This window comes from Ctenocephalides felis, unplaced genomic scaffold, assembly GCF_003426905.1.
Source record: "Ctenocephalides felis isolate EL2017-DRISC unplaced genomic scaffold, ASM342690v1 CF-g0.4_SCAFFOLD_03570, whole genome shotgun sequence".
NCBI lineage: Eukaryota > Metazoa > Arthropoda > Insecta > Siphonaptera > Pulicidae > Ctenocephalides > Ctenocephalides felis.
Window position 1 is genome coordinate 10,336,086 of NW_020539724.1, and position 27,578 is coordinate 10,363,663.

At 27.9% G+C, this 27,578-nt stretch overlaps 5 protein-coding genes across 5 annotated transcripts; 3 read left to right on the plus strand and 2 right to left on the minus strand.

Annotated features, from left to right (window-relative positions):
• Positions 1-3,356: 3,356 nt before the first annotated feature.
• On the minus strand, positions 3,357-4,722 carry LOC113383206 (protein phosphatase 1 regulatory subunit 42-like). Its single transcript, XM_026621452.1, has 5 exons — positions 4,662-4,722; positions 4,143-4,336; positions 3,837-3,999; positions 3,513-3,737; positions 3,357-3,460 (listed from the first exon to the last, which is right to left on the minus strand). The coding sequence occupies exons 1-5, from the start codon at positions 4,720-4,722 to the stop codon at positions 3,357-3,359; spliced, it is 747 nt and encodes a 248-aa protein (XP_026477237.1).
• Positions 4,723-6,639: 1,917 nt separating this feature from the next.
• Positions 6,640-7,780, plus strand: LOC113382970 (cytochrome c oxidase subunit 5B, mitochondrial-like). Its single transcript, XM_026621228.1, has 4 exons — positions 6,640-6,793; positions 7,066-7,239; positions 7,504-7,547; positions 7,623-7,780. The coding sequence occupies exons 1-4, from the start codon at positions 6,715-6,717 to the stop codon at positions 7,683-7,685; spliced, it is 360 nt and encodes a 119-aa protein (XP_026477013.1). The 5' UTR covers positions 6,640-6,714; the 3' UTR covers positions 7,686-7,780.
• A 1,127-nt stretch (positions 7,781-8,907) lies between these two features.
• Positions 8,908-11,573, minus strand: LOC113382915 (myelin expression factor 2-like). The gene is given in 8 exon segments (XM_026621164.1): positions 8,908-8,984; positions 9,043-9,626; positions 9,629-9,876; positions 9,878-9,930; positions 10,099-10,234; positions 10,305-10,385; positions 10,533-10,699; positions 11,170-11,573. Coding segments are annotated over 8 exon segments (1,554 nt in total). The 5' UTR covers positions 11,386-11,573; the 3' UTR covers positions 8,908-8,915.
• A 1,102-nt stretch (positions 11,574-12,675) lies between these two features.
• LOC113383209 lies at positions 12,676-15,994 on the plus strand. The gene is made up of 2 exons (XM_026621454.1): positions 12,676-12,806; positions 15,722-15,994. The coding sequence occupies exons 1-2, from the start codon at positions 12,771-12,773 to the stop codon at positions 15,992-15,994; spliced, it is 309 nt and encodes a 102-aa protein (XP_026477239.1). The 5' UTR covers positions 12,676-12,770.
• Positions 15,995-19,857: 3,863 nt separating this feature from the next.
• Positions 19,858-24,293, plus strand: LOC113383210. The gene is made up of 19 exons (XM_026621455.1): positions 19,858-19,890; positions 19,953-19,999; positions 20,113-20,311; positions 20,381-20,569; positions 20,645-20,806; positions 20,868-20,955; positions 21,051-21,182; positions 21,253-21,464; positions 21,533-21,604; positions 21,969-22,117; positions 22,180-22,360; positions 22,423-22,482; positions 22,542-22,718; positions 22,789-22,936; positions 22,997-23,132; positions 23,326-23,564; positions 23,628-23,784; positions 23,911-24,037; positions 24,120-24,293. Exons 1-19 carry the CDS (start codon positions 19,858-19,860, stop codon positions 24,291-24,293), a joined length of 2,682 nt encoding a protein of 893 aa, XP_026477240.1.
• Positions 24,294-27,578: the final 3,285 nt, after the last annotated feature.

The window sequence follows — 27,578 nt, forward strand, 5'->3', positions numbered from 1 at the left end:
GGTTCCGTACCAATGCTTATCCGTTAGACGGCGGCGCGGCGCTTACGCGCTTCGATATTTTGTCTCTATGCAGTTTAAGCAATACGATTGCTTTCAAAAAAGTTCAAAATTCCCAAAATATTTCAAAAAACACTTTTCTTCAAAAATTCTTTTTTTCAAAAAAAGTAAATTTTTGTCAAAAATTTATAGTTTATCAAAAATCTAATTTTTCAGAATAAATTTGTTTCAAAAATGTTAAAAAAAAATAATTTTTGGTACGGGAAGTTCCAGCAATTTGCCTTAAGGCACGATGTCATGCGCCCCACTAGTTTGATTATATTTAATACTTTTTCATCTAATATATTATATTATATCTTATATTTTTCGATCTATATGTTTTATCGCTTTTGAGCCTTGTATAAAATTCTATTCAATTTTCTTCATAATTATTTTGACAAAATTAGCCCATTTTGGTTTATCTTCATAATTTTTGTTGATTTACCTATTAATTTTCAAAAAACCGTGACAATCCTGGACAAAAGATCTAAATCCGGGACAAATATTGCTTTTGGAAAAACACGGGTATGGTCACCTTAATGAATGAAGTATTCAGTATAGATAAAATACCTATTATTATCAACTTTTATACATAACATGATCATAACAATGGAATTTAACGTTTACAACATAATTTTCTAATTATTATCACCTAATATCATTAATTCTTATCATGGGGATCATTTACCCAAGGTAAACATTTTATAACTTTTGTTCAGATAAAGTTTAATTTTTTTTTTCATTTAATTTATCATTTCCTATTTTTTGTTTGCATGTTTTTATGTGTGCATTTCTGGTTTGATCTGCATGTGCTATTTGTGTGTAATACAAAAAACACAAAACGCAGTTCAATCGAAGAGGAAGCATTACATCGTCCAGCAGTGGTGACTCTGGTACACCTATTGATTTTGATTCCTCATTACCACAGGTAATTAAGAAAATTATTATTGATAAAATATGATTAGCCTTTGAGGAATATATTGGTTTTACTATTGTTATCATATTACTAGTTATATTTTTAATTTTATAATTTATACTTTGTGTAACATGATCAGGTAAGAGTTGAAGCTCCCTTTTAGCATGGACATTGTTGTATGCAAGTTGGAAAGCTCATATCATTTTTTAAGCTTGCATGATTTTTCCGACATATTTGAGATTATGCTCTCAATTGTATTTAGCACTGGCTAAATCATTAAGTAAACCAACCTAGAACTTATTATTTTTTATTTGATATATATGTTTAACTCCACAGGACGGTTCTCTTGTGAAATCTAATGTATCTGGTACCCAAGACATTGATCCATCGAGAACTCAGGAGTTATAGGAGGTGTGCCAATAGTTTCTACAGAATCTCTCGCAGAGTGTCCTAGGAGAAGATGGTGAAGGTTACATTGTCACCGGAGAATTGTATCATCCCAAACCATCAGTTCCAAAACGAGGACCGTCGAAACAGTCACGGTAAAAGAACTAAAATTACCTTTAAATTATTTGCCAAGATGGAAAAAGAGCATAATCGAATTCTTATTTTCTATTTGTTACCTTTATTTTAATCTAATCTTTCTATATAGTATAAAACTGAAAAGGACGGAGTAGTAGAAACCAGAGTGGAACAAACAATAACGATACAGAGTGATGGTGATCCAATCGACCACGACAGAGCCTTGGCTGAAGCAATTCAGGAAGCAACTGCTATGAATCCAGACATGACTGTTGAAAAAATTGAAATACAACAACAGGCGGCACCCCAATAGAGAGGAATTATTAGTAAGTAAAAATTAGTAAGTCTTTTTTAGTACCTAAATACTTACTTCTTCTACAATCACTGCTTTCAATCAAAGGAGATTTTGACAAAGAAACACAAAACAAATAAGTGATCAAAATCAATTAATCACTGATTAATTAATTTTCTCCCAAATGATTATTTTCACAATTGAGATTAAATGCTATACCGAGACAAAAATCTATACCTGTAAATATTTTTTTTGCAGGTTGCACGTGAATTTAAATATTTAACAAGATTTTAAATATGAAACAAGAAAATTTTAATTTAGTCACAAATAATTTAAATGTATATTTTGTTATAAATATACATACAATCGAATACTAATATAAGATTTTTATCTTATTCTTCAAAATATATTTCATTGTCTATTCATGCTTGTCATTTTATGACCTGTTCATTTATAAATAAGTAAAATATACATACAACATTATTTTTATTTGAAATTATAAATATTTGATCACTTATATATTAATATATTTTATTTTTCACTAGTGTTAGGGATCTCTTTTGTTATATTTTTTAATTATAAATATTTTATATAAAGATTATAAAATTAGTATTCCAGATTATATATAATAAGAGAATATTTTTAAAAATGTTTGATCCAGTGAAATGATGAAAGTTAAGATATATTTAAAAACATACTAATTATTTATATTTAAACTTGATGGTTTATTCAATCAGCTATTAAAAATATGCTGCAAACTTTTTTACGTTTTGCAAAGAAACATTTTTGTATGATAATAAGTATTTTATTTATATTTTTAAAGTAAATAAGCAAACAATTTTAGATAATATCTTAAATTAAAACCACTGCCTTTCAAAATATGTATAATTTAAATATATGCATTAAATTTTGCTATTATATATTTCCTTGATGGCTTTCGTTGTGCTAGATATCTAATTTGTAACTTATTTAGTACTGAAATATAATTCAGTACACTCATCTACTCTCCAAAATATTTAGCAAAATTTTTCACATATTTAAATTAAAAAGAATAAAATACATTGAACAAACATTCCACATTTGAAAACACAGAGTTGCTTTACTTTACTAAACGAATTCAATTCGATCAAATTAATGATACATTTTTAAAAAGAAAGATATTTATTGTAAAGATTGTAAATAAATCTAATAAGTCATCAAAGAAAAATACAAATATATGTTACCCGAGAAGAAAACATTATTTATTCTATGGAAATAGAGTTTGTTCAATAAATGAATATTCGAGAGCAGACATATGAGAAAAAAAGCTTAATATACAATGTCTATAATAAGATTTTAGATAAGATCATATTTGCATATATATATATATATATATATATATATATATATATATATATATATATATATATATATATATATATATATATGATGAATGCATATATGCACACATGTATGTAAAAAACATTTATTTAAAGCTTAATAATAAAACATTTTAATTTGATTGAATGTTTAATAATAACACTATTGATTTCATTTGTATTTTTATGTCATAGAATTTAAATTTACAAAAATGTTAGTAAGAGCATAGTGTTAATATTTATTAAATTTTGGAGCGATAGTCCTTGCACTGCCTCTTAACTGTTGGCGTAAAAATCCTGGCAATTCATTACTTGGCACTAATGGTGATAAATAGACTAAATAATACAGAGTTTTAACATAATATTAAGAGGTATTTAATGGACTTACAGCTGTTCCAAGATATATATGAAGAATTATTTGGCAACTCATTGAAATCTTCTGCATTCATATTAATATAGGTTTCAATATTATCTTCACAGAGGGATTTTCTTAAATCTTGGTATTTTTCATGTGACTGTTGTTTGGCTCTAATTTTGGCCTTTGCTTGGTTTTCCAAAAGTTTGTTTAAGCTCACCCTGGATATTTGAGAAACTGGCTTGCCATCGAGCATTTCTGTCAGAAAAGGGTGAATAATATGAGAATGTATCAAAGTTAAAAGTAATTAAGTGAAAGTCAAATTATTAATGAAATGCAGAATAAATCAATTAGTACCTAATCTATGTGAATTGCCAATTATGGTATCTTTATATCGCCTAAGTTTTGTGGCTGGGCATCTCTTAAATTCAGCCTCTTTTAAATATAACCAAGATTGCAAGCATTCAACAAAATCATCAGCACTTGGAAAGAAATTATCATTTGCTCGAAGAACTTCCAACTTTTGCAAATGGTTTCAAGGGCAATATTGAATTTATACCTGTTCCTGAGACATCTATCAGCCGAAGATTCTTAGAGGTAAATGATATTTTTTATAATTTAGAGTATAGAGTAGCATAGTTTATTAAAACATAAATGGCTCACATTAAGGCAGTACATGGTTCGTGGATCAAAGCACATTGAGCTACCTGGATTCAATATTTGTCTTTGAATATGCAGTTCCTTAAGCAATAGATTATGTTCTAAACCTTCTAAGACACTTATTTTATTATGTCCTATATATAGTTTTTCCAAATGAATCAATGATTCTAAGTTTTCTAATTTAGTTATAAGATTACCTGTATTACAATATAATGCATGTCAATTAAAGAGTAAAAGTATACAATATTATCATAATTAATTTTTATAAAACCTTGTAAATATAATTGTTTTATTGTCGGTGCTCCGCCAAGATTATCAATTTTAAAATTAAATTATTTTGAAGATATAACACTGATAAATTCATGCAAACCGATATGTCTCCCCTTTAAAATAATATATATATTTATTTTATTATCAGAATTAAATTTAAATTAAAATAAATATGATTTACACTTACAATAATTCTTATATTTTTATCATTTAGATACAAGTGAGTAAGTCTTCTTATACAATCGGCTTTACTTTCAGATTTATGAGGCAGAATATTTTTGGAACCAACACTTTCAATAAAGTTTTGACTCATTTTCGAATTAAGTATTTATAAAATTATATAAAGTGTGTTGATAAAATATGTTTTTGGGGAGATTTTTTAATCAGATAAAAGAAACAAACAAATAAAAATTATCACTATGGAAACACATATTAGTATGTGTATTTACTATTTCATACAAGTTGATCTGATATCACTCAATTATGATAATCAACATATAGATTTATATATTCAATTTACATACTAACTATGAAGACAAAACCGCAGCTACGGGTATATAAATAAATATACACCTTTGTATTTTCGATTTTCAAACAGCCCGCCATAATAGATTTGAATTCATATTCTCTTATGAAACGTTTGACGTACGGGTCGGTGGCGCCATCTAACACAGAACCATATGAACCCGGTAGTCACTACGTAGTTCCATGAGAACTGGGAACAATTTTGCATAGAGGCGCTGCATGCATTCGCCTTAGAATCACGGGAATCTTATTGGATTCCTTTTTACGCAAGAACTGTCAAATGTTAGTTCCTCAAAAACTGGGAACAATTTTGCATAGAGGCGCTGCATGCAATCGCAGTAGAAACTTAGGGATCTTATTGGATTCCTTTTTACCCTATTATATATAATTATGGTCCCGGCTTAGGAGAAATATCAATATATACATTTATATATCGCTTTATACGCCCTTAGATATATAAGTATCGTCCCGGTTTTGAAGGAATATCAATATATACATTCATATGTCGCTTTATACGCCCTTAGATGTATAATTATGGTCCCGGCTTTAGAGAAATATCAATATATACATTTATATATCGCTTTATACGCTACTAGATATATAATTATGGTCCCGGTTTTGAAGGAATATCAATATATACATTCATATATCGCTTTATACGCCCTTAGATATATAATTATGGTCCCGGTTCTGAAGGAATATCAATATATACATTTATATATACATTTCCCATACAGACTAAAGCAGCTAGGCCATATATAATCATGTATAAATCAATATATACATTTATATATCCATTTCCATACAAACTAAAGCAGCTAGGCCATATATAATCATGTATAAATCATATATACATTTATATATCCATTTCCCATACAAACTAAGGCAGCTAGGCCATATATAATCATGTATAAATTGATATATACATTTATATATCCATTTCCCACACAAACTAAAGCAGCTAGGCCATATATAATTATGTATAAATCAATATATACATTTATATATCTATTTTCCATATAAGCTACGCCATATATAATCATGTATAAATCAATATATACATGTATATATCCAATTCCCATGCAAACTAGGCAGTAGCTAGTATATATATATGATGGAAAAAACATATATAAATCGTGTATAGCTTTTTGTTTCTTTTCGATGTCGGCTCTTCCTACCCTTGATTCAACTTGACAGTAGTTCCTCACGAATTGGGAACTATTTTGCATAGAGGCCGCTGCATTCAATCGCTTCTATGAATCTAGAAATCTTATTGGATCCTTTATACGCTATATAAGGCTATTTTCTCCGGCTTAGGAGAAATATCCATATATACATTTATCTATCCATTGCCCATACAAACTACTTCGCCAGCCGATCAAATATAATCATGTATAAATTAATATACATGTATATATTCATTTCCCATACAAACTAAGGCAGCTAAGCCATATATAATCAGGTATAAATCAATATATACATTTATATATCCATTTCCCATACAAACTAAGGCAGCTAGGCCATATATATGATGGAAAAATCAATATATTTATTTATATATCCAATTTTCATAAGAACTACGACATCTAGGCCATATTAACCTGTATAATATATATTTATATCTATATAAAATTTTCATAAATCCCGCGATCAAGTTGCAGGAGTACCATTAAAACAATCGTAACATCTGACATTTATTTGCTAAGGTTGGAGCTACTGATCGATTTATTCTTGGCAAAGAAATAAAAGTCGTAAAATAACACTTTGGTGTGCCGTCAAAATGGCTTCGTTGTGTGGAAAAATCGCTTTAAATACAATTAACCGCAATGTCGGAATGTCTGTGGCCAGATACTGTAAAAGTAAGTATTAATTTTTGGACCCGAGTGCCAAGTAAAAAAATCTGTAGTTTTCAGAAATTTGTGTTACGTAATATTGTTACTTCATTATTTAGTATATAACATAAAATACTTATGAATACTATGATATTCATTTATTTAAACAACTGTAGAACCTAAATATTGGTCTTAAGTTTATTGCTTCATACAAAATCTAGACATGTTGATCTTAAATTGACAACATGGCGATTCAATTTCATGATAAATTATGAAAATTTCAACAATTATCTTTTTAGTGATGCCTGACATCATGGAACATGCAACGGGTATTGAGAAAAGGGAACTCCAAGCTATTGCTGCAGGCAATGACGATCCCTTCGATATGAAAGTAATCAAAAGAAATGCTGGGACACAACAAGAACCTAATTTAATCCCATCAGCTTTCGAGTCTCGCATTGTGGGATGCATATGTAAGTCTTGGCTAGAATGTCTAGAATACATCAAGTTGTTTACTAGCACTGTAAATTTCAGTATTTTTATATTCTTAATCAATAATAATAATCATTTTGTTTAGAAAATTAAATTTTCTATCAGTTCTTTGTTTAAAATTACTTATAACCTAACATGTTTTCTTTAGTTATCAGTGCAATTGCAATTTTAACATGTATTTTTTAAAATTTAAATTACTAATAACTATTACGCAGTTTTTAATCTAAATTTTGTTTTCTTTCCAGGTGAAGAAGACGCCACAGCAGTGAAATGGATGTGGTTGCACCAGGTAAATACTGCTAAACTTAAGTAATTCTTTCTTTAAGTAAATAAGACTTATTGCATCAATTATATTTTATTTCAGAATTCCCCAAGAAGATGTGAATGTGGCCATTGGTTTAAGCTTGTACAAAAAGCACCTGTTTAATAATGTGATGCATGGGCTTGTCTTTATTCTTAGAATGATGAAATAAATATAATTATCATTAAATTTGAAATCAATTTGATGTGTCAAAACAAACTTCAATATAAGACAAGTTGACATAGACATAAATATAGTGTAATTATGTATAAAAAACCATTATAAATGTTATAATTTCAAATTTTGTTTTTACATTCAATTTCAGGCCAGCGTTGTAATATAATAATTGTGGGTAAAAGGCCAAATTATAATTACATGGTTCTAAACAAATAATGCTATGAGTGTTTTGCAAAATGCAGTGCTGCAGGTAATTAATTATTGATTTCTTTGCACTAGGAATAAAAGTAAATTAATGCATGTTATTGAACCATAGTAAAGTTTCAAAAAAAAATTCTGCATACAATTAAAGTTTAGATGCCAACTACACTTGACATATATATATCAAATTAGTTCAAACATAATTAAATTTATGCATATATTTGACAAACCAAACAATTTAAGGTTCATAAACAAACTTACATATTAAATATTTATTAGCTGACATTCTAAAATAAAGTACAATGTTACACTGTAAATCTATTAAAAAAAAACAAAACATTCTATAAGAAATTTTTTAATAATAGCTACGTGCAGATTTTTTCCACAAAATGTTGTAAGTTAAGAAAGGTATTTTACTAAAGAATTTCTATTCTATTCTTCTAATTTATATTCGAATTCTATTCCTTTTATTGTATATTGTGATGGGTGTTTTGTGGAATGCAATGCTGCAGTTAATTATTTATTAAAAATTAAAGTAAATTAATGCATGTTATTTAACCATAATAAGATTAGATTTCTGTATACAATTCAAGTTTTTAATCAACTGCATATGCCACAAAAAAATAGTTCAAACCTAATTTATTTGTGCATATATTCCACCAAAAAAATCTACATAAAAGACTTACATATGAAGTATTTATTGGTTACATACAAATATTTCATTGGTTACATTAAAAAGAACATATTCTAGAATAAAAATTTTTTTTTACTTAGCTTAATAATAGGATATGTGCAGATTTTCCCCACAAATCTTGTTCCGTCATTGATTCTGAATTATGTAAGTTTAAGGAAAGCTTTTACTAAATCTAACATTTTTGTGTATCTGGTATCTTATGGTTTACTAAAAGGATACTGTAAGCTCTTGCGGCTTGGGCTTCGTTTGTAACCTGATGAGTCCTGAATCTTTTCCACGCATCTCTACATTCTCAATTCCATGAGATCCCTGAATTTTGCACGTAGATCTTGCCATGTGCAATTAGCTGGCAACTGAAATGTTAAAAATAGTTTAGTAACTGTAAAATATAAATATACACTTTTTACTTACATTGCTTATCATAAGGGTATCTGTGACAGAAAGTATATTGCTGCTAGATCTGTTTCCTCCATCCTGTCCACTCATTTTATTAGAATTCTTGTATAAGTCTGTAGTTCCATATGAATCCAGCTGATTTGAATTGTAAGAATCCCTAATGGGATAACTTGTACTCAAGTATCCTGCATTATTCAGGGATGAGTTCTGGTTGTATGCATTGTCTCTATTATATGAAGACATTTGTTGAGTGTTTTGTGTGGAGGACAAACTGTTAAGTTCAGCAAGATTTCCACTTGCCATGTTATTAGACACATTCATAGCCCCTGCTGTTGTATTCAAAGCATTCAAGTTGGAATTATTAATACCTAAATTACCTAAATCTCCTCCACCTAAAGACAGTAGGGGGTTTGATAGTGCACCTAAACTTCCCGCAAGGCTTTGAATAGTCCCTAGACCAGCAAGATTTCCCCCAACAACATTACTTAATGCTGCAAGATTAAGCCCTTGCGGAATAGAATTGCCAATTGGGTTGTTAGCAACTGGAGGAGGTGCAGAATTTGATGTAGTGTTATTACTGCTATTATTTGGCAAATGTATGCAACATCTCTTAAAGGCTCTCCATTAGGGCCTAAACCTTGACCAATTCCCTTCAAGCCTTCAGGCAAACGTGAATGATCCAATTTTTCAACTGCTCTGTCCATACGAACGGTCATTCTACGATCATACAATGCTTGATGATCAAACATAGAAATTGCCTGAACAGATTCTACAGGGTGATCAAACTCGATCACAGCAAACCCTCGACTATTTCCATCTTTATCAACAGATAAGTCGACATTCTGAACTTACCGGCAGTCTAAAAACCTCCCTCAGCTTCTTTGCATCTACTTTGTAGTCCAACTGAAATCAGCAAGGCATATGGAACGAACAAATAAAAAAACTGTTCAAATCAATGAAACAGGAAATAAAGCAATGATATACAATAAAAAAAAACATACAAGATTCAGCACTTTGAACAATTGAGTTTCTAACCAATTTGAGAAAGAATCGACAAAATTCCAAACTTACATTAGCAACAAAAACTCTACTCTGTAGAGGTTCTTTAATTTCCAAGCTTTCAAGGAAAGACAAACTCAAACCATATGTGTTAAAGTTGGGTGTACTTCTTGGAATATCATTTGAGAGACGATCATTGTAGCCAGACCTGCAGTGGCAGAAATAACAATAATTCAATTCCTCTACAGTTTCATTATACAATTACTCTGATGACTAACCTTCTTATTTCATCTCGCAAATCAGGACGCCTGTCATCATTCCGGTGTCTCCCTCCTTTTATAATGAAACCATGCTTATCTCTTTCCAGCGTCTGATTTATAAAGAAAACATTACATGACTATAATTTTAGCTGCAAAATTGTTTCCAAAAAAATCAAGAGCATCATGTAGAGGAAATAAAGTTGAGAAAATTGATACAGGAACCCCTATACATTTTATAAATTTCACTTACTATCATCCTCTTTCAATTTCAGCTTGCGACCTTTAATTTCATAGCCTTGCATGACATCCAAAGCCTTTTCTCCCAACTGGTCATTGGAAAATTCAACAATTCCGCATCCCCGAGATTTTTCATTTTCATCATAGAAAAGCTCTACAAACGCAACCTCTCCCACCTGAGCAATATAAATGATAAAAAGATCATAACCAGATAACCAAAATCAAATTGTTCTTATTTTTTGGATTCCAGAGAAAAAACATTATTTCAAAATTATGAACAACAAAGATAGAAATAGGAATCATATAGTAATGAGCTTGATGCTAAATAGCTTCCCCATTCCAGTAGCCCTTTATCCTTTTACATTCAAGACAAATAGAAGGCAATTTACTGTTTGGATAACTGGCAAACTCATAAAGTGAACTTCTGAGACTTAAAAAAATATTTCCAATATGCAATATTAACAACTCAGTAATGCGACGAATATAGAAATCAAAGACAACTAATTCCACCATAAACATATAAAATGTTCTAGAGAAACTTATAAGTGCGTTAAATTGAGAGTAAACAATTATAGCCGCCATTTTCCAAGATAGGGGAAAGTTTGAGCAGCAATCCAGAACAGTGGCTAAAAACAAAATTATATACCTTTTCGCGGAATAAATCCTTTAGTTCCTGCCATCGATATTCGTATGGGATATTTGAGACATACAAACGCTTAAAATCCTTTCGCCTGCGTTCTTCCCGATCTCTACTTTTATCGCGCGTAGCATCACTGAACCTGCTTGGCCGGTCGCCGCGTCTGGATCGATCGCGTTCTCTTTCCATAGAATCTTCACGTTTTATGGAATCATCCATTTTCATCTATATATAAAGGATAAAATGTTTTTACAGACCGATTACACTGAATAAAACTTAGTAAGCTCGAAGTGCTTTTCGTCACTATGCAGTTATCCTGTGCTTCGCTTCCAAATTATAAAACAAAACAAGCAGCATAGAATAAATATGCTCGGTTGGCTATAGATAGGCTACGCTACAATAGTCACCATAGACAACTTTGCGCATTCTGAAAATGAATTTAAATATTATATGGCCAACGGGCAAGCTCTCCTCTAGCGGATTTTAAGTGAAACTTGACGACCCGGATGTGGCGATGACACATTTATGAGTTGAATTTGCTGTTTATGCTTATTTATCTATATTTGCTGTCAACTAATATTTGTTTTGATGTAAAACGTGCATTTTTAGGTTAGACATTTGCTGTAATTCATATTTCTTACATATTCTCATCATTTATCTTTTATGATTTCACGGCAATGTGTATAGTCTTTGGATATGTGTTATGAATATATAAGATAAAAAGCATATTTCAAATCTACAATTTTTTATATAAAAATGTATCTATCACATATCTAAAGACTTTGCTTTTTACTGTATAAAGACTATACACATTGCCTTCTACCGTATATATTCAAATAGGTGAATTTTACAATGTTTTAAATTTCTATTTGAATTTCGCGCTTTAAATTGTACAAGTGGGCACAGACTTTTTGACACTTTTGACACAGACTTTTTGACACGCTTCGATTGTCAAAGAAATTTTCGTGAATTAACATGCGTTAATTAAGACTTTTTAATTAAATCTTTGATTGGATTCTGTTAATTTGTACATCAACTCGTTAATTAATTTAGCAGATAATAATGATACAGGAAATTCATCGCAAAATGTTCATAAAAAGTAAAAAAATTGGGTGTGTTGTCGAAGTACCTAGGTGTACCTTGAATAGTTTGATAAGTATCTCTTTCAGGGTCTCCATTTTAAATCAATTTTATAATTAAACAATTTTTTCACAGCGCCAATGTATCCTTCAATTATATACATGCAATTATCAATATTATAATTCATATATGTGTTTTTGTACGTTATACTTGAGTACAATTTATTTACAGCGCCAATGTATCCTTTAATTATATTCATGCAATTATCAATAGTATAATTTATATATGTGCTTTTGTAGGTTATACTTAAGTACTTCTACAACATATCTGTTTTTATTGAATTCTAAATTCACGAAAGTCTCTAATATAAGTTTTGTGTCGTGTATTGTGTAAAGATTTTACTCGGACAATAGCTACAGGTCAAATAGACTTGTAAAAGACTAAAGTTATGTACTGGTTCTTTAGTGATTTTGTGTTGAGTACTTGAGATTTCTGGCAGATGCTCCAGAGGTGGTTCCAGTAATGACCCAATGTTTTGGGAGCTGTTGCAGAGGATATCTAACAATGTAAGTGCAAAGCATGTTTTATACATATCGAGTCAAAGAATATTTTTCTAGAAATATACAGATATTTATCGTACTAGATCTGTTGCACCTATAGTGTTTTAAATATTCAATATTTAACTTATATATGTATATAATATAATATAATATATATATGAATTAAGTTTTTCTTAATTTTGAATTTAAAGCAGTCAAATGATTTTGAAAATATTTACTCCAACACAATATTGTTTGTCATCTTTAGTGAAACTATAATTTCAATAGAATTTCATAAAAAGATATTACTTATAATTTATGTTCTGAAAGGAGTTTACAATTATTGACCGAGTTTGTGTTACATGCTATTTTTTATGTTTGTATCAATAATATTTCTTATTAATTATGTATTTAATGCTTGTTTTTCATATTAAATGAAATTAATAAATGAAAATTAATTTGAAGGTGCCTTGAGAACTTGTCACGTTATTCAATATCATTTATAAAGCAGTCTGTATATATTTTAGTGGAATATAATTATATACATATATCTGCTGAAAATATTGTTTATATCATAATATTTGAGTCAATATCATTTTTTACATAGTATACCTTATACAATCTATTTTTTGTTCAACGTATATAATTATGCGAATAAAAGATTTTAAATTAATTTGGCAGATATATGTGTAAAAGACTTAAGTTCTTATTTAATTTGTTATGGGGAAAACATGTTGATTCAGTCTTTTTTTTTATTTATTTATACAAGTGCCTTTTATATATGTTTTAAATCAATATTAAACAATAAAATTTGTACTTCTCGTATGTATCAATTACATTGAAAGTAATTTATTATATTACAATTCCATAAATAGTCAATCACAAATTTTTTGTTCTATGAATAGCAGATTTTGTGTGGAATTCAGAATTATTATTTATATTAAATTTTTGTTACCAAATTATTAGTTAACCAATACAGCTTTTTGAATGCATTGATTACTTGTTCGTTGAAGTAGCCCTAGCACCCCTCCTTATGTAACCCTTAAATAGATGGTGTTTTGTTACAAATTACAAATTACAAATTTACTTTGTTCTAACACCTCTTGTTCATTATTCTACGGAAACAATTTTTAAAATTACATTTCTAGTATCAAGAATCATGTGTTTTCCCTGTAGCGACATTGTCTGCATGTACATTCTTATTTATGGATAACACGATTGTTGGTTTTGATCAAAATATTTTAAATAGTCAATACAACTTACCAAATTGTTAATTAAATGCAGCTTTTAAAAGTCTTTTACTGTAGTTTTATTTTAAATTTATTCAATTATATTGCTGCATAGCTAAATGATAGATTTTTATTCTTTTATTGATAAAAACAATTTTGATCAAGACATGCAATCAAAGTTTCAAAGAGTTGACTTGAATGATTAGACAAAACATAATTTTGTTAACAAGTTTATTATTCGATTCAAGTTGTAAAAATTATTTAACTCAATTTCTAAAGGATAATAATCAGATTTAAACAGTCTTGAAGTTTTTAATGTTCACATTTGAATATTTTTTATTATTTCATTTCACATCTTTTATTGAATTTCTTTTATAGCTTTTTCCAATAATTTGTATATTATTCAAGTCAACTACATTTGTTACTACGTTTGTGATTAATTGTAAAGGTTTCACATGTTTTATCAAGTCATATAAACAATTTTGATTTGATTAATATCACTTCATTTCATCGATTAATTAAATAATTCTTTCGAATAATTTTTTTTCTAAGTCCTTTCAGATCATTTTTTTTCTAAGTCCAAATTTTTTAAAACCTTTTCGATTAAGACAGACGAGTTAATTTTGCATGCTATGTCATCCCAAAGCCAACACTCGAATGAATGAGAACCACATTGAATATTTCATAACGAGAAAATTTTATTGGGGCAAGTCCCAGTAATTTTTTCTCATTGTGAAAATTTCAGCGTGGACCTCATTTCATTCGAGTGTTAGCAATCAAAGTTTCAAAGAGTTGACTTGAATGATTAGACAAAACATAATTTTGTTTACAAGATTATTATTCGAATCAAGTTGTAAAAATTATTTAACTCAATTTCTATAGGATAACAATCAGATTTAAACAGTTTTGAAGTAGTTAATGTTTACATTTGAATATTTTTTATTATTTCATTTTACAAGTTTTATCAAATTTCTTTTTTGGCTTTTTCCAATAATTTGTATATTATTCAAGTCAGCTATATTTGTTTTTTTGTCTCGATTAATTGTAAAGGTTTCACATGTTTTATCAAGTCGTATAAACGATTTTAATGTGAAAATATGATTTCATTTCATCGATTAATTAAATAATTCTCTCGAATAATTTTTTTTTTTATAAGTCCAAATTTTTTGATTATATTTCTTTCGAATAATTTTTTTTTTTAAGTCCTTTCAGATATTTTTTTTTTCTAAGTCCAAATTTTCTGATTATAATTCTTTCGAATAATTTTTATTTTCTAAGTTTTTTCAGATAATTTTTTTTTCTAAGTCCAAATTTTCTGAAACCTTTTCAATTAAGACAGACGAGTTATTTATGCATGCTGTATTATCCCAAAGCCAACATTCGAATGAATGAGGCTCACATTGAATATTTCACAACGAGAAAATTTTATTGGGACAAAGTTAAAAATTTTAACTAAGTCCCAGTAATTTTTTCTCGTTGTGAAAATTTCAACGTTGACCTCATTTCATTCGAGTGTTGGCTTTGGGAATTGGTGTGAGGGAACACTAAAAAACATAAAAAAGTTTCAGCATTGAACAGAAAAGAGAAAAATTCATCTGGGACTTAGGGGGGTTTTTTTAGGTCCCTCCACCTCCCCTTCCCCTCCTCCTCCCCTTCTTTTCCCATTTTTTTCCATTTTTTTTCATTTTTTTTCATGTTGTGGTTTTTCGGTAGATTTTTGGATCCGGCATGCATCTTCCGCAATGTGTCTCCCTGCGTGTAACCTCTCGCATCATGGACCTCAGGTTGACCATCACTTGGTGTGTTCGTTTCAGGACCCTTTGCGCTCGCCAACAGCCAGCCACCAGCACTGTTCCATTTTTTCTGCTTCCGTGTTGGTCGTCGTCGCCTTCAGCTGGACTCGATCCGTCTCACCTTGTGCCTGCCTCCAGAGCGATTTCACCGAGTATGCGGTCACTTAAACCGCTCGGCTATTTAAGTTATTGATGATAAAAGTTATTTTTATTCTCATATTGTATTAATGTTGATTTTTAATAAAGAATATGTATCATACACATCTCTCTTATTCATCATCTGCCTCTACCCCTCTCTTTCCCCAGTGCTTCCTCTTTTTTTTTTTTTTCTCTATGTATCTCTCTTACAGTCAAGTGCGAAACTTGAGTTTTTGGTTTTTCAGAAATTTACTAAGTGTCAAGGTCGAAATGCGACACCTGAATTTAATATTTTGAACTAATATTTGATATTTATGAAAAACTAGATATTCGAATTTTCAAGCATCTTGGGGATTTGAACCGAGAAACAATGAGCAACCGTAGTGGCAACTTAACGATCTCGGCCAATTGGTTATAAAGAACCCTCCTCTATTTGTAAAAATATAAAGACTTATTTTGACAATGAAAGATATAAGCTTCCTAAAAAAGTTGTGTGCCAATTGTGCGAATGGCCGAGGTTGTTAAGATACGGTTCAGGCCAGAATAACAATTCGAGGTTCGCCAGTTCGAACCCCATTTATATGAAAAAAATGTAAAACCAATTTTTCTAACTATGTAAATAAATAAGACATATAGATAAATAATTATATTTATTGAGTGAGAGTATTACAAAATATATATATATATGTATATATATATATATATATATATATATATATATATATATATATATATATATATATATAATATAATATAAGAAATAATAGAAAGATGATAATTTTTAACAAATTCGTATTTACGCCTGGTTAGCTGTAAACCAAACATACTTTGGTGTAATTTAATTTTTTTTTAATTTTACTAAAAAAACCGGTTTTTCAGGGGCAGCCAAAATTGGCCAAAATCGTGACTTTAAATGCAATTTTAAGGCCCTTAATGAATGAAATTAATAATTTTAATGAATGCATTGTGTAGACTAAAGTACAATCTTTATACCAAACCAAAAAAATTACAAATTTATCATCGTCTTCATATTTAAAATCAGCTTCAAAGTTGGCAATTTTTCAAACTTCAATTTGGTAACAGGGGCAGAAAATTTTTTTTTCCCAAAAACTGATTCCATATTCGGTATCAGCACCTCGAAAACTATCAGAATCCGTCAAAACATTTTGAAAATTACAAAAAAAAAATTTCATTTTATTAGTAAAATTTTGATTTAGCAACCAAAGATTTCGATTTTCGGGGGATGTATGTGGATTTATCCAAAAACGGATAATATTTTCGAAATCAGCGTCCCAAAATCAATCAAAACCAATCAAAACATTTTGAAAATCGCAAAACAAAGTCGTTTTTTTTAAAAAAAAACTCGATTTTCCAACTAAAGATTTCGATTTTTCGCGAGGTGTATGTAGATTTATCCGAAAACGGATAGCATTTTTGAAATCAGCGTCCCAAAATCTTTTGGAATCAGTCAAAACATTTCGAAAATTGCGAAAACAAATCTATTTTTTTTGCTAAAATTACGATGTTGCAACCAAAGTTTTCGTTGTTTGGTTGATGATACACGCCCTGAAAGCTCATCAAACAGGATAATTTTGTCCTTTCTAGCAAAAAGATTTTGTCCAATTAGTGGTTGTAAGGTTCCTTTTAAGGCATTCCTATAAGTCATAGGCATCTGTAATAAGAATCAAAATTTATTCTAAGGATATGCATCTAAAATAGGATCATTTCCAAAGTTTAGAAAATGCATAGATAGTCCATGGATTCAACTTCAAATGAATTTGTAGAATATATCATTTATTATGATCGAATAATTTGGTATCATTTTCAAATTGAGTAGAATGGGTTTAAAAAAAGCATGAATAGCAGTCTATGTTTGTAATATGGTTTAGTAATTATAAATCTAAATTTTATCTATTTTTTACTAATATGGATACATTGAAATGCCTAGAATAAAATTTTCAAGTTGTTTGATAAAATGTACACAGACACAAATTCGCGTTTCAGTTAAAAATTATACGAAATTTTAGTATCCAAATATATATACTAGTTTGCACTAAATTTTAGTAAGTTTTATCTAGTTTTCACTAATGTAAATAAATAAAGTGTCAAGGTCAAAATGCGCCACCTGAATTTAATATTTTGAACTAATATTTGATAATTATGAAAAACTATAGATTTAATTACGTGCATATAACAATTTATACTAAATTCTAGCAAATTTAATCTAGTTTATGTGTCCGGAATAAAATTTTCAAAATATTTGACATACCTAATGTGAAAAAATGTCCTACAACCAAATATTGAAAATTAGAAAAATATTAAGGTCTGCTAGTTTCATTGGAAATTTCAATATTTAAGTGCATATAATAATTTATATTAAATTTGAGTAAATTTTATCTAGTTTAGACTGATAAAAAAATTCTGAATGTTTAGAACAAAATTTCCATGTTATTTGACAAAATGTAAAAAAATGTTCTAACTCCACAGCGAAGTTAATAAATTTTATCTAGTTTATACTAAAATAAACAAATAAAAGTGTCCGAAACTAAATTTCCAAGGTATTTGACAAAATGTAAAAAATGTCCCAAACACTCATATTGCCAATTATAAAAATTAATTAAAATATGCAAAAGAACTTCAAATTTAGTAAAATGTGTTTAAAAAAACATGAATAAAACATTCCATAGTAGACTATAGTTTTAATAATTTTAATATATAATTTATAAATCATGTAGGACATAACTGCAGTTACTGAAATAAACTGCAGTACATGTACTGTTAGCTCGCTAAAAATGACATTTTAAAGCATATCGCGTTTCTGTAGAAGTATCAAATGTTAAAAAAAATTACAGGTAATTTAATTTTGTGCAAACTTCATAAATATTTTAGTAACATTAGACAAACAAATAATTTTTATTTGATCAATTAAATTTAATTAATGGCACTTATGATTCAAAAGAGCAAAAGAGCATTATTTTTTGCCCCATTTATGATGTAAATATTGAGAATAACGACTTATATTAACTATTCTTAACATAAAAATTAATACACTAATTAATACACTTATTTGCTTGTTACCTTTTTTGAAATATTTCCGATTTTGAATAGTTTTAAAAAAGTAAGAAAAGATGAACTAAACCCGAGCTATTCCACTTAATTATTAAACATTTATTTAATTAATTCACAATTTTAAAACACATTTTTAACCTGAAAACAGCCGTCCTCAATTTTGACGTTTCATGTTTGACGTTTGACATTTCTAATTCAATTTTGCTGTTTAAAGCAACAAATGTATGTATTAAAAATTGTTTTGGACTTAAATCAATATCACAATGTGTTGGAAATGTATTTAACAAATATTTGTTTAGAATTGTGCCCAACACTTTTCTTTAAAATAAAAATAATTATTTTGTACAATTTTGTACTTACTTAAGTCACAAAAACACACTTTAACTTCTAACAAGCACATAAGTTTGAATGGAATCTGTCAAACGCCACCGTGAGAAGTCACTGACATTTTTATGTTTTTGTTTTTCTGTTATTTTATCAGTTCCGTCTCCATTGTGCACAACTTCACAACCTTACCGCGCCTTTGTGAAGCTTTTTTGTTTCTCAGCCAATATCCTTACCGTTATCCTTGTTTCCCACCTATTCTACCATGATCTATATGTTTTCAATGTTTTGACTTTTGGAGTTACATAATTTTGTCAACATTTTATTGAAGTTAATTGAATATTTAATTAGCGACGTTCGATCCATATATTTTATGGTATATTTTGGAAATCATGATCGTATACATTTTATTTAGTACCTGATCAGATTATGATATGATCAGGATCAATCAGGATATTAGCAAATGATTACTGTATTTAAGAAATTTTCTAAATTTAATGTATATTAAATTGGTATGATATAATTATGGATAGTAAATTATTTCTCGGAACATGGAAAGTAAGATTAAATGAAATTATTTATTATATGTTCAAGGATATTTAAAAAATGCAATTTTGTAGGTTTCGAAAGCAAATGCTTCAAATGGATTAGATGTTATTCTAGAAAGGTTTGTAAATTTTGATACACAGTCTAATTTATATTATAGCTTTAGCTATTCAATTTACTTCATTTTTATTTCAATTATTAATTGGTATTTTTTTTATTCTTTTACAATTTCAGTGTAAAGTTTAGCTTGGATGAAGCTGGTGACGTTATATTCTTTGTTAATGATTATATGTTGGGAGCGTGGGATAATCCAAAACAATCAACAGAAACTTCTCTACCTCTATTAGAATGTGATTCTTATGAAATATGTAATTTTGATGGAATACAGCGGATAGAATTTTCTAAAGATGAGAAATTTGTAACAGATTTTATTGTATGTATTCTAATAATGATTCATCTTATATCAATTTATGTGTATAAATAAAGATTTTTTTTATTTTAGATACAAAAAGGCACATTTGATGATTGCTTTTCAATAACAAGTCAATCTCCATCATGTACTTTATTCTGCACAAAATTACCAGAGCGCCCTGTATGCTATCAGACATCAGAACAGCCTTTTTCATTCGTTACAGCTTTTCAGGAAGAATTCTTTTCTGATTTAACAATTATTGCTGATGATAATACAAAGGTTAGCTATTAAAACATTTTTCAGAAGATGAAATAATTGTACTTAAATTGGTCTTTTCTATATTTATATTCTTAGTTTAATGTACACTCCGTTGTCTTAAGACTATCCGGTCTTTGTGGAAATGCTAATAGATTTATAAGCCTTGATGGACTATCATCGCCTGTTTTGAAAACTATTCTTCATTGGGCATATTGTAATTGCTTACATAGTGATATATCAATAGATGTTTGCCAAGAGGTAATTATTTTTGAGAAATTCTATAAATGTGTTTTTATTTTATTTATTTTTTCATTTGTAGATTATAAAATTAGCAGAAAAGGCTCCAGTTCTGACGTCATTAGCAGAAAGCTGCAAGATGTTCATAACTAACATGGAAATAAAATATCGTAAGTTATAAAATATAATATGTTGATTTTGAAATGCAAAAAATATTATTTGTTAAGTTATTATTTAATTTTGTACATTATTTTGTATATTTTAGGTATAGAGAGTATTATTATGGATATGTATATATGTCTTACGCAATGTATAGATAATTTAACATGCAAAGACTCACAGACACCTATTCAATTGTGTCACGCATTCAAAAATGGAATGAAAGAAATTGCAATAGGTATAAAACATAATTATTTGCTGATTAAACCTAGAAGAGCTCATAATGTAGTATATATTTCTATTTCCAGCTTGTGCTCATTTTCTAGAACTTTGTTTAGATTTAAAAATCAACTGCAACAATTTGCATACGTTGGACAGACATGCAATATTACGATATGCTTTTAATTTATTTCCTACATTTGTCAAATTATTATACAAGGGCTTAAAATGCGCATGGGACTCGTTCAAAACATTATCACCTTCTCATAAACAAGAGCTCGCTCAGTATGTTATTCCTGAGGTCAGTTAAAATGTGAGTATACACATGTAAGAAAGTAAAAGTTTTTATGATGAAAAAATTCTTTATAGATTGAGGGTTTCCTCAACAGTTTTACAACAGTTTTTGCACATGCCAAACTGGCTGTGGAGAAATTAATTGAAGTGAGTTTTAGTAGAAATTGCTAGTAGAGTGATATGTTAGTAATTCATATGCACAAACATACTGTATATTCATGTAAACACTTGATTAAATGTATTCATATTTATTAGACTGCATATGACACTGTATTAGGTCTTAGGGTCTAACTTATACACTTTATCACGATGAAATATATATTTAATCACATTTTGATTTTTATATTAAATGTTAGTATATGTTATTCAGTGTGGCATATTTAAAATTTATTATTAATGTACACCAAACATAAATGCATCAGCAATTTGCATGATGGTTTTCATGTTAATCATTGTTAGAATGTTTTGAAATCAATATTCAAAATAATCATTCATATTTATCATATTTTAGATTGTTGAAGCAGAGTCAACATCTGAAGGCGCAAGCAGGTCTAAAGTTATTTCTCGAAATAAATGTGATTATGGATATAATGAATTGACTATATTGAAAATACTTCACAGCAAAATTACTTACTTAATGCTTTATGGAATTGATAAAAGGTGATAATTTTTAACTTAAAAGTAAAACAAAATAGTATCTTTGATTAAAATAATTATTTCAGGGAATGTTTTGATGAAATGAGTCAAAATGAGCAGTACAGAGCAGTCACACACAATTTTGATATGATTAGTGAAGAGTTTCCATTATTTATTGTAAGACTTCAAGAAGTTATTTCTACTTTGGATGATAAATATGACCCATATGAATTTAATTTTGGATTCAAATTGACTACTACCACAGTGGTAACTAGAAATTATTTATAGATTTTGTAATATCATAGTATTCATAATTAAAATTTTTATAGGCTGGAATATTGCAAAGAATAATTACAAATGTGGATATTGCAGAAAAACTTACTGAACAGGTTTATTACATATGAAAGCTAATTTTAAGTATAAAAATATAACTTAATGTTATTTTCAGATGTGCTTTATAATGCAAAGGGAGAGATTCACACAAATTATGAAATCCTTAGGCATTCTGAAACCAAAACTCGAGAGTAAGGATAATGACTCAACAAGCAATATGTTGTTTGAAAGCTCTTCAAAAACAAGCTGGTCCGGAAATAGAAATAAAAATCAACCAGAATTAAACTGCCAAGTATGAAAACCTTCTAGCACATGCTATTATTATTTTCAACAAATATAAATGTTATTTCAATTTTTTACAGTTAGTTTTAGGTGAATATTTGCTTACCTCACCAAGCTCCGATCATAGCATGTTAGCTAGAAAAATTACTAGGTTATTATACAATGAGATGCACACAGACATGGAGTTTATAATAGTCTCTACGAGGGAAGATAAGTCTCCTTTATCAGGTATAACAATTAATATAAATATGTACCAAGCATCTTTAACTTACTTAATCTTTTTCACAGAAATTCCCTGTCCTATAGAATCAAATTTAAATTCACCAGAAGCCATTGTAATATATGCACACCGTGTTATTGTAGCTGCCAGATGCCCTTGGTTCCGGCGAGCATTACTGTCTGGAATGATTGAAGATAGAAACAGGTATTAGAATTTGAAATATACTATCATAATGTTTTTTTATAAAATTAACTAAAATAAACTAAAGATTAATTAAATAACAATTAATTTTGTCATGGGGCTCTTTTTCTTAATAAATATTTATCTGCCAATGATTATTGCATTATGATTTTGATAAAATAATTATTATTATATTTTTATTTAATATTTATTTCAGAAAAATAGTAATATATGATACAAGTCCAAACGTTTTCAAAGAGTTTTTGCATTATTTATATGGAAATGGTGTCAGCCAAACTTGTATTTCAAATCAGGATGCATTATCAGAACTAATGTTATTAGCAGATCGTTATGAAGTGGATGAACTAAAGAAAATAACAGAATTTATATTAATCACTGGAGTGGATGACGATTCAGCTATTTTCTTGCTAAGCATTTCAGATCAAATTAATGCAGGTAAATTAAATAAAACATGAATAAAATGAATCTCTTTATTAATTGTTGTATTTTATTTTTTAGAGGCTTTAAAAGCAACTTGTTTAGAATATATAGCTATTAATCCTACTTTGATGAACAGTGATCTATTCAAAAAGTTGTCTGAAGATTTGCAGAATGAAACCGCGGAATTTGTTAAATGGAAAACACCATCACGAAGGGCAAATAAATTTAGGGATAGGTAAATAAATTAAGAAAGTATACTGGACTTTTTTTAACACTAGATCAGACAATATGGAATTTTTTTCTTCGACATTCACAATTATATTTTTCCTAAATTTTTATTGCTTTTTTCATTTTCAAACAGAATGCCTTGTATGCCACCTTCTCCACCTAGATGTACACGCTCAGATAGCATGAATATGCAATCGCAAGTTCAAGAAAGGGACACTTTTGGAGATTTAGAAGAAATGATGTTACACGGAGACCACTCTGTAAGTATAAGAGTATTTGTGGTATGAGTTTTAGATTTTTTTCTAATATTGTCTATTTATTCCTACTGCTTTTTATTTTCAGTCTATTCTCTCATTGGATTCTTTGAGTAATGATTCCGACGAACATTTGGAGTCCTGTTTGGCTTTAATTCGCGACATCGTAGGAGATGCTCCGAGCAATGAGACTCTTATTAGAGTCATTTTAGCCGCCGACTACGACATAAACAGAGCAGTAAACTTCTTTTACAGCGAATAAATAAGTGAAGGTAAGAAAAAATTAAATTTTATTAAGAATCGGAGTTTCAAATGGCATTTGAGATATTTCATTTAAAAGCGCCGCAAGGAAAGATTATACTGGATTATACTTATGTTAAATTGAATTTCCATCATAATCTAGTTCTCAAAAATGCTATTTTGATCAAAGAAATTCTTTAAAAATTTATGAAATTTTATTTAATTTTTATTTATTACTTAATAATACGTTTAATAGTATTAACGCTAATTTTAACGTAGTAGTAGATACACATAAATATTAGACAACGTTTTAAATTTATTTTAGTGATCATAGATACGTCCAATATATTATATATATTCATTAATATTAGTAATAAATATTAGAAACAGATTTTAAATTTTATAGTAGAATCTAAATTCAAATATATACGAGATCTAAATGAAATTTCTAAAAAACCTATAAATTTGTTTATGTTTACTTATTATTAATCAAGTTGAAAGTTGGCAGGACCACTTACATGATTAATAAAAATTTATTTTTAAAATCAGGTTCATTGGCCTAATTTCAAAAGAATACATTCCTGGCGCGTCTAATATTTAAATAAAACCCAACAAATTTTTGAATTTTCATTATAGTAATCTAACTAATTCGCATAATCTTTTAAATTTAAATTACGGTTGTGCATTAATTAGATGCATAAATTAACCCTTAAAAGCTTGCACTATTTTCGAATAAATAAAAAATATAGAATATATTTATTCTATTAGAAATATAGAATATATTTATCTTTAGAAACTGGATAATAAGTTAATCATGTGCAAAAGAGGAATATTTATAAATATAACATTACCAATGTTTGGATTGTAAATATTCATTAATCGGAAATTTATTTCATAAGATAATAAATATAAATGCCTATGTAATGTCAACTATTAATTGATATGAATTAATTCGCGAATTTAAAGTAAGGAAGTCTTTACAAAGAATCGTTAATTTAATATGATATGATCAGTAATTTAATATTATTGGGCCACAAGTTTGATGCCTCTGATTGAATCCTTCTGAATATAATTCATAAAAAATTAAAGCACGAAATAGTGAATCTAAAAGCATGTTATTCAATGTGAAATATTATACCTTGTAATGTGAAGAATAGTTGTTTACATAATATAATGGTTCTTTAAGTGATATTTAACTAATATGAGTAAAAGCAATTACAAAAAATCATATAATTAGAAAATTGTGCAATTATTGTATATCATTAAATGGTTATTGTAATGTTCGACAATAACGTTAAAATTCAATGTGTATATCTTATATTTTTAAATTATTTTATTAAAAATATTGTATTTATTTTTGGTAATCATATGTATTAGGAAATTACTTATGTGATAATTCATTCGTAAAATGAAACTTTAATTCGTAGAAGAATTAGTCAATATAATTAGAATAAATATTATTTATTCAGTTGATCACGTGAGCTGTTGATATATAATATGAATAGAGTAATTATTTTTGTGATTATTTAAATGCTATTCCAACATGGAATCGATTTGGAGATAAAGATAGTAATAAAGAAGTAATAAAGGACATAATGTTTTTTTATTTTTATTTAAGTTACGATATATATATATATATATATATATATATATATATATATATATAATATAATAATATTATCTCGTGAAAGTTTGAATTAATTCGAAACTCGTCAAAAAAGTAATAATACCCGGAAGCCCTTGTGAATAATTTGTGCCAACTTATTCCCTTGACTTGTTTACACACTTTGTATCCTTAGTATTACAATTGACCTCCGGATTTAACGAAAACAAAAACATATACCTTTTTGCCTTCATGATAAATTTGTAATATTTTGCGTAAAGAAAATTGTCTTGCTCTGGAAAATAATTGGAAGGCGCTGGAAAAACTGCCACGTGGGATAATTGATAAATAATTGGTGATAATAGATTTAAGATGATTAAATCGAATTTGGAATTCAATAAGAAATTCATAATTTTGGGCTGTAATTTTTTAATACATAATATATTAAAAACGGTAAATTAAAAAAAATATATAGTAAGTTACTAAACAGTAAGAAACTATATATTACGATTTATTCACTACTTAAATTTAGACTAATCATAATAATTATTATAGAAAATACAAATATTAGGATTAAAATTAAAAATCAATATTTAAAATAATCCTAATAAATTTCAAAGATTTTAAATTAATAATAATTTTAATTTAAATAAATTATCGTTTTACACCAATTTTTTTTAAGATTCAAGATGATTTTTTTATTATTATTATCTCTTTTATTGACAACTGTCCAGTAAAGGACATTCAATAAATTTGATGAATTTACAATAGTCGGTACAAAAAGGACATTGTATACTACAAGGGGGCATGTTGGAAAAAACAACTCAGTAGTTGTTTTTCCGTTCGATATAAAATTCACAATTATATAATTTTAACTATTTACTTATTAAATAATATCTTATAAATAATGATTAAGTTATTTCCATTTTTTATCAGGAGAGTTGATGACCTTAAAAATAAAAAATCTCTATTAAAGGATTATTATTATTATTATTATAGAAAACATAAATATTAGCACTAAAATTAAAAACCGATTTTATCAAATCATCTATTATATATCTTTTTCAATTTTAGCATATTAATTCCATTCTTCAACTTATTAATTTGAATTAAATGAACTATATCCTTTCATATATAATAAATTGAAAACGAAAATTTTTAGTAAATTTTTCATAATAAATCACTAACTAATAAGAAATAGTCATGAGCCATCCCAGTCTTATTAAATCCCAGTAAAATAAAATAAGCTTAATAATAATAATATTATTATAGAAAATATGAATTTAAAATAGATTTTCATTATGATCGCCTTATTTTATTAACTAGAACTACTATTAATTAAATTATTAAACAAATCTTAAAGATAATCCATAAAAAACAGAATTTTTTTTACATTTGCCGCGGTAACTTTATTAGATAATTAAAATCTAATAAATCTAGGAAATCTTGTCATCTAATAAATCTCAAAATCTTGTATCTTGGAAATTTAATGTATCAAAGAAAGACAAAAATTTTGTCGAAATTTCTAGAAAAAACACTATTTTTTATGTCACACATATATGACTGATATCGCTCAATATTAAAACTTTTCTTCTTCTATCAAATATATGTCTGACATGGCTCATGTAGAACTTCTTAGCGTCAAACACATATGACTGACAAGGAAAATTTAACTACGTATATGTAGTTAGTAAGAAATTATTT

What these genes read in the sequence shown, in the direction of transcription:
- LOC113383206 (XM_026621452.1), bottom strand. Translation starts at nt 4,722, where the DNA reads ATGAGTCAAAACTTTATTGAAAGTGTTGGTTCCAAAAATATTCTGCCT. An exon ending in TCTGCCTCATAAATCTGAAA is followed by an intron (nt 4,337 to 4,661) that starts GTAAAGCCGATT and finishes ATTGTAATACAG; the next exon opens with GTAATCTTATAACTAAATTA. An exon ending in ATATATATCTTGGAACAGCT is followed by an intron (nt 3,461 to 3,512) that starts GTAAGTCCATTA and finishes TGTATTATTTAG; the next exon opens with TCTATTTATCACCATTAGTG.
- LOC113382970 (XM_026621228.1), top strand. Translation starts at nt 6,715, where the DNA reads ATGGCTTCGTTGTGTGGAAAAATCGCTTTAAATACAATTAACCGCAAT. An exon ending in TGTGGCCAGATACTGTAAAA is followed by an intron (nt 6,794 to 7,065) that starts GTAAGTATTAAT and finishes TTATCTTTTTAG; the next exon opens with TGATGCCTGACATCATGGAA. An exon ending in TCGCATTGTGGGATGCATAT is followed by an intron (nt 7,240 to 7,503) that starts GTAAGTCTTGGC and finishes TTTTCTTTCCAG; the next exon opens with GTGAAGAAGACGCCACAGCA.
- LOC113383209 (XM_026621454.1), top strand. Translation starts at nt 12,771, where the DNA reads ATGTTTTGGGAGCTGTTGCAGAGGATATCTAACAAT. An exon ending in TGCAGAGGATATCTAACAAT is followed by an intron (nt 12,807 to 15,721) that starts GTAAGTGCAAAG and finishes GTTTTTCGGTAG; the next exon opens with ATTTTTGGATCCGGCATGCA.
- LOC113383210 (XM_026621455.1), top strand. Translation starts at nt 19,858, where the DNA reads ATGGATAGTAAATTATTTCTCGGAACATGGAAA. An exon ending in CAATAGATGTTTGCCAAGAG is followed by an intron (nt 20,807 to 20,867) that starts GTAATTATTTTT and finishes TTTCATTTGTAG; the next exon opens with ATTATAAAATTAGCAGAAAA. An exon ending in TTCAGATCAAATTAATGCAG is followed by an intron (nt 23,565 to 23,627) that starts GTAAATTAAATA and finishes TTTATTTTTTAG; the next exon opens with AGGCTTTAAAAGCAACTTGT.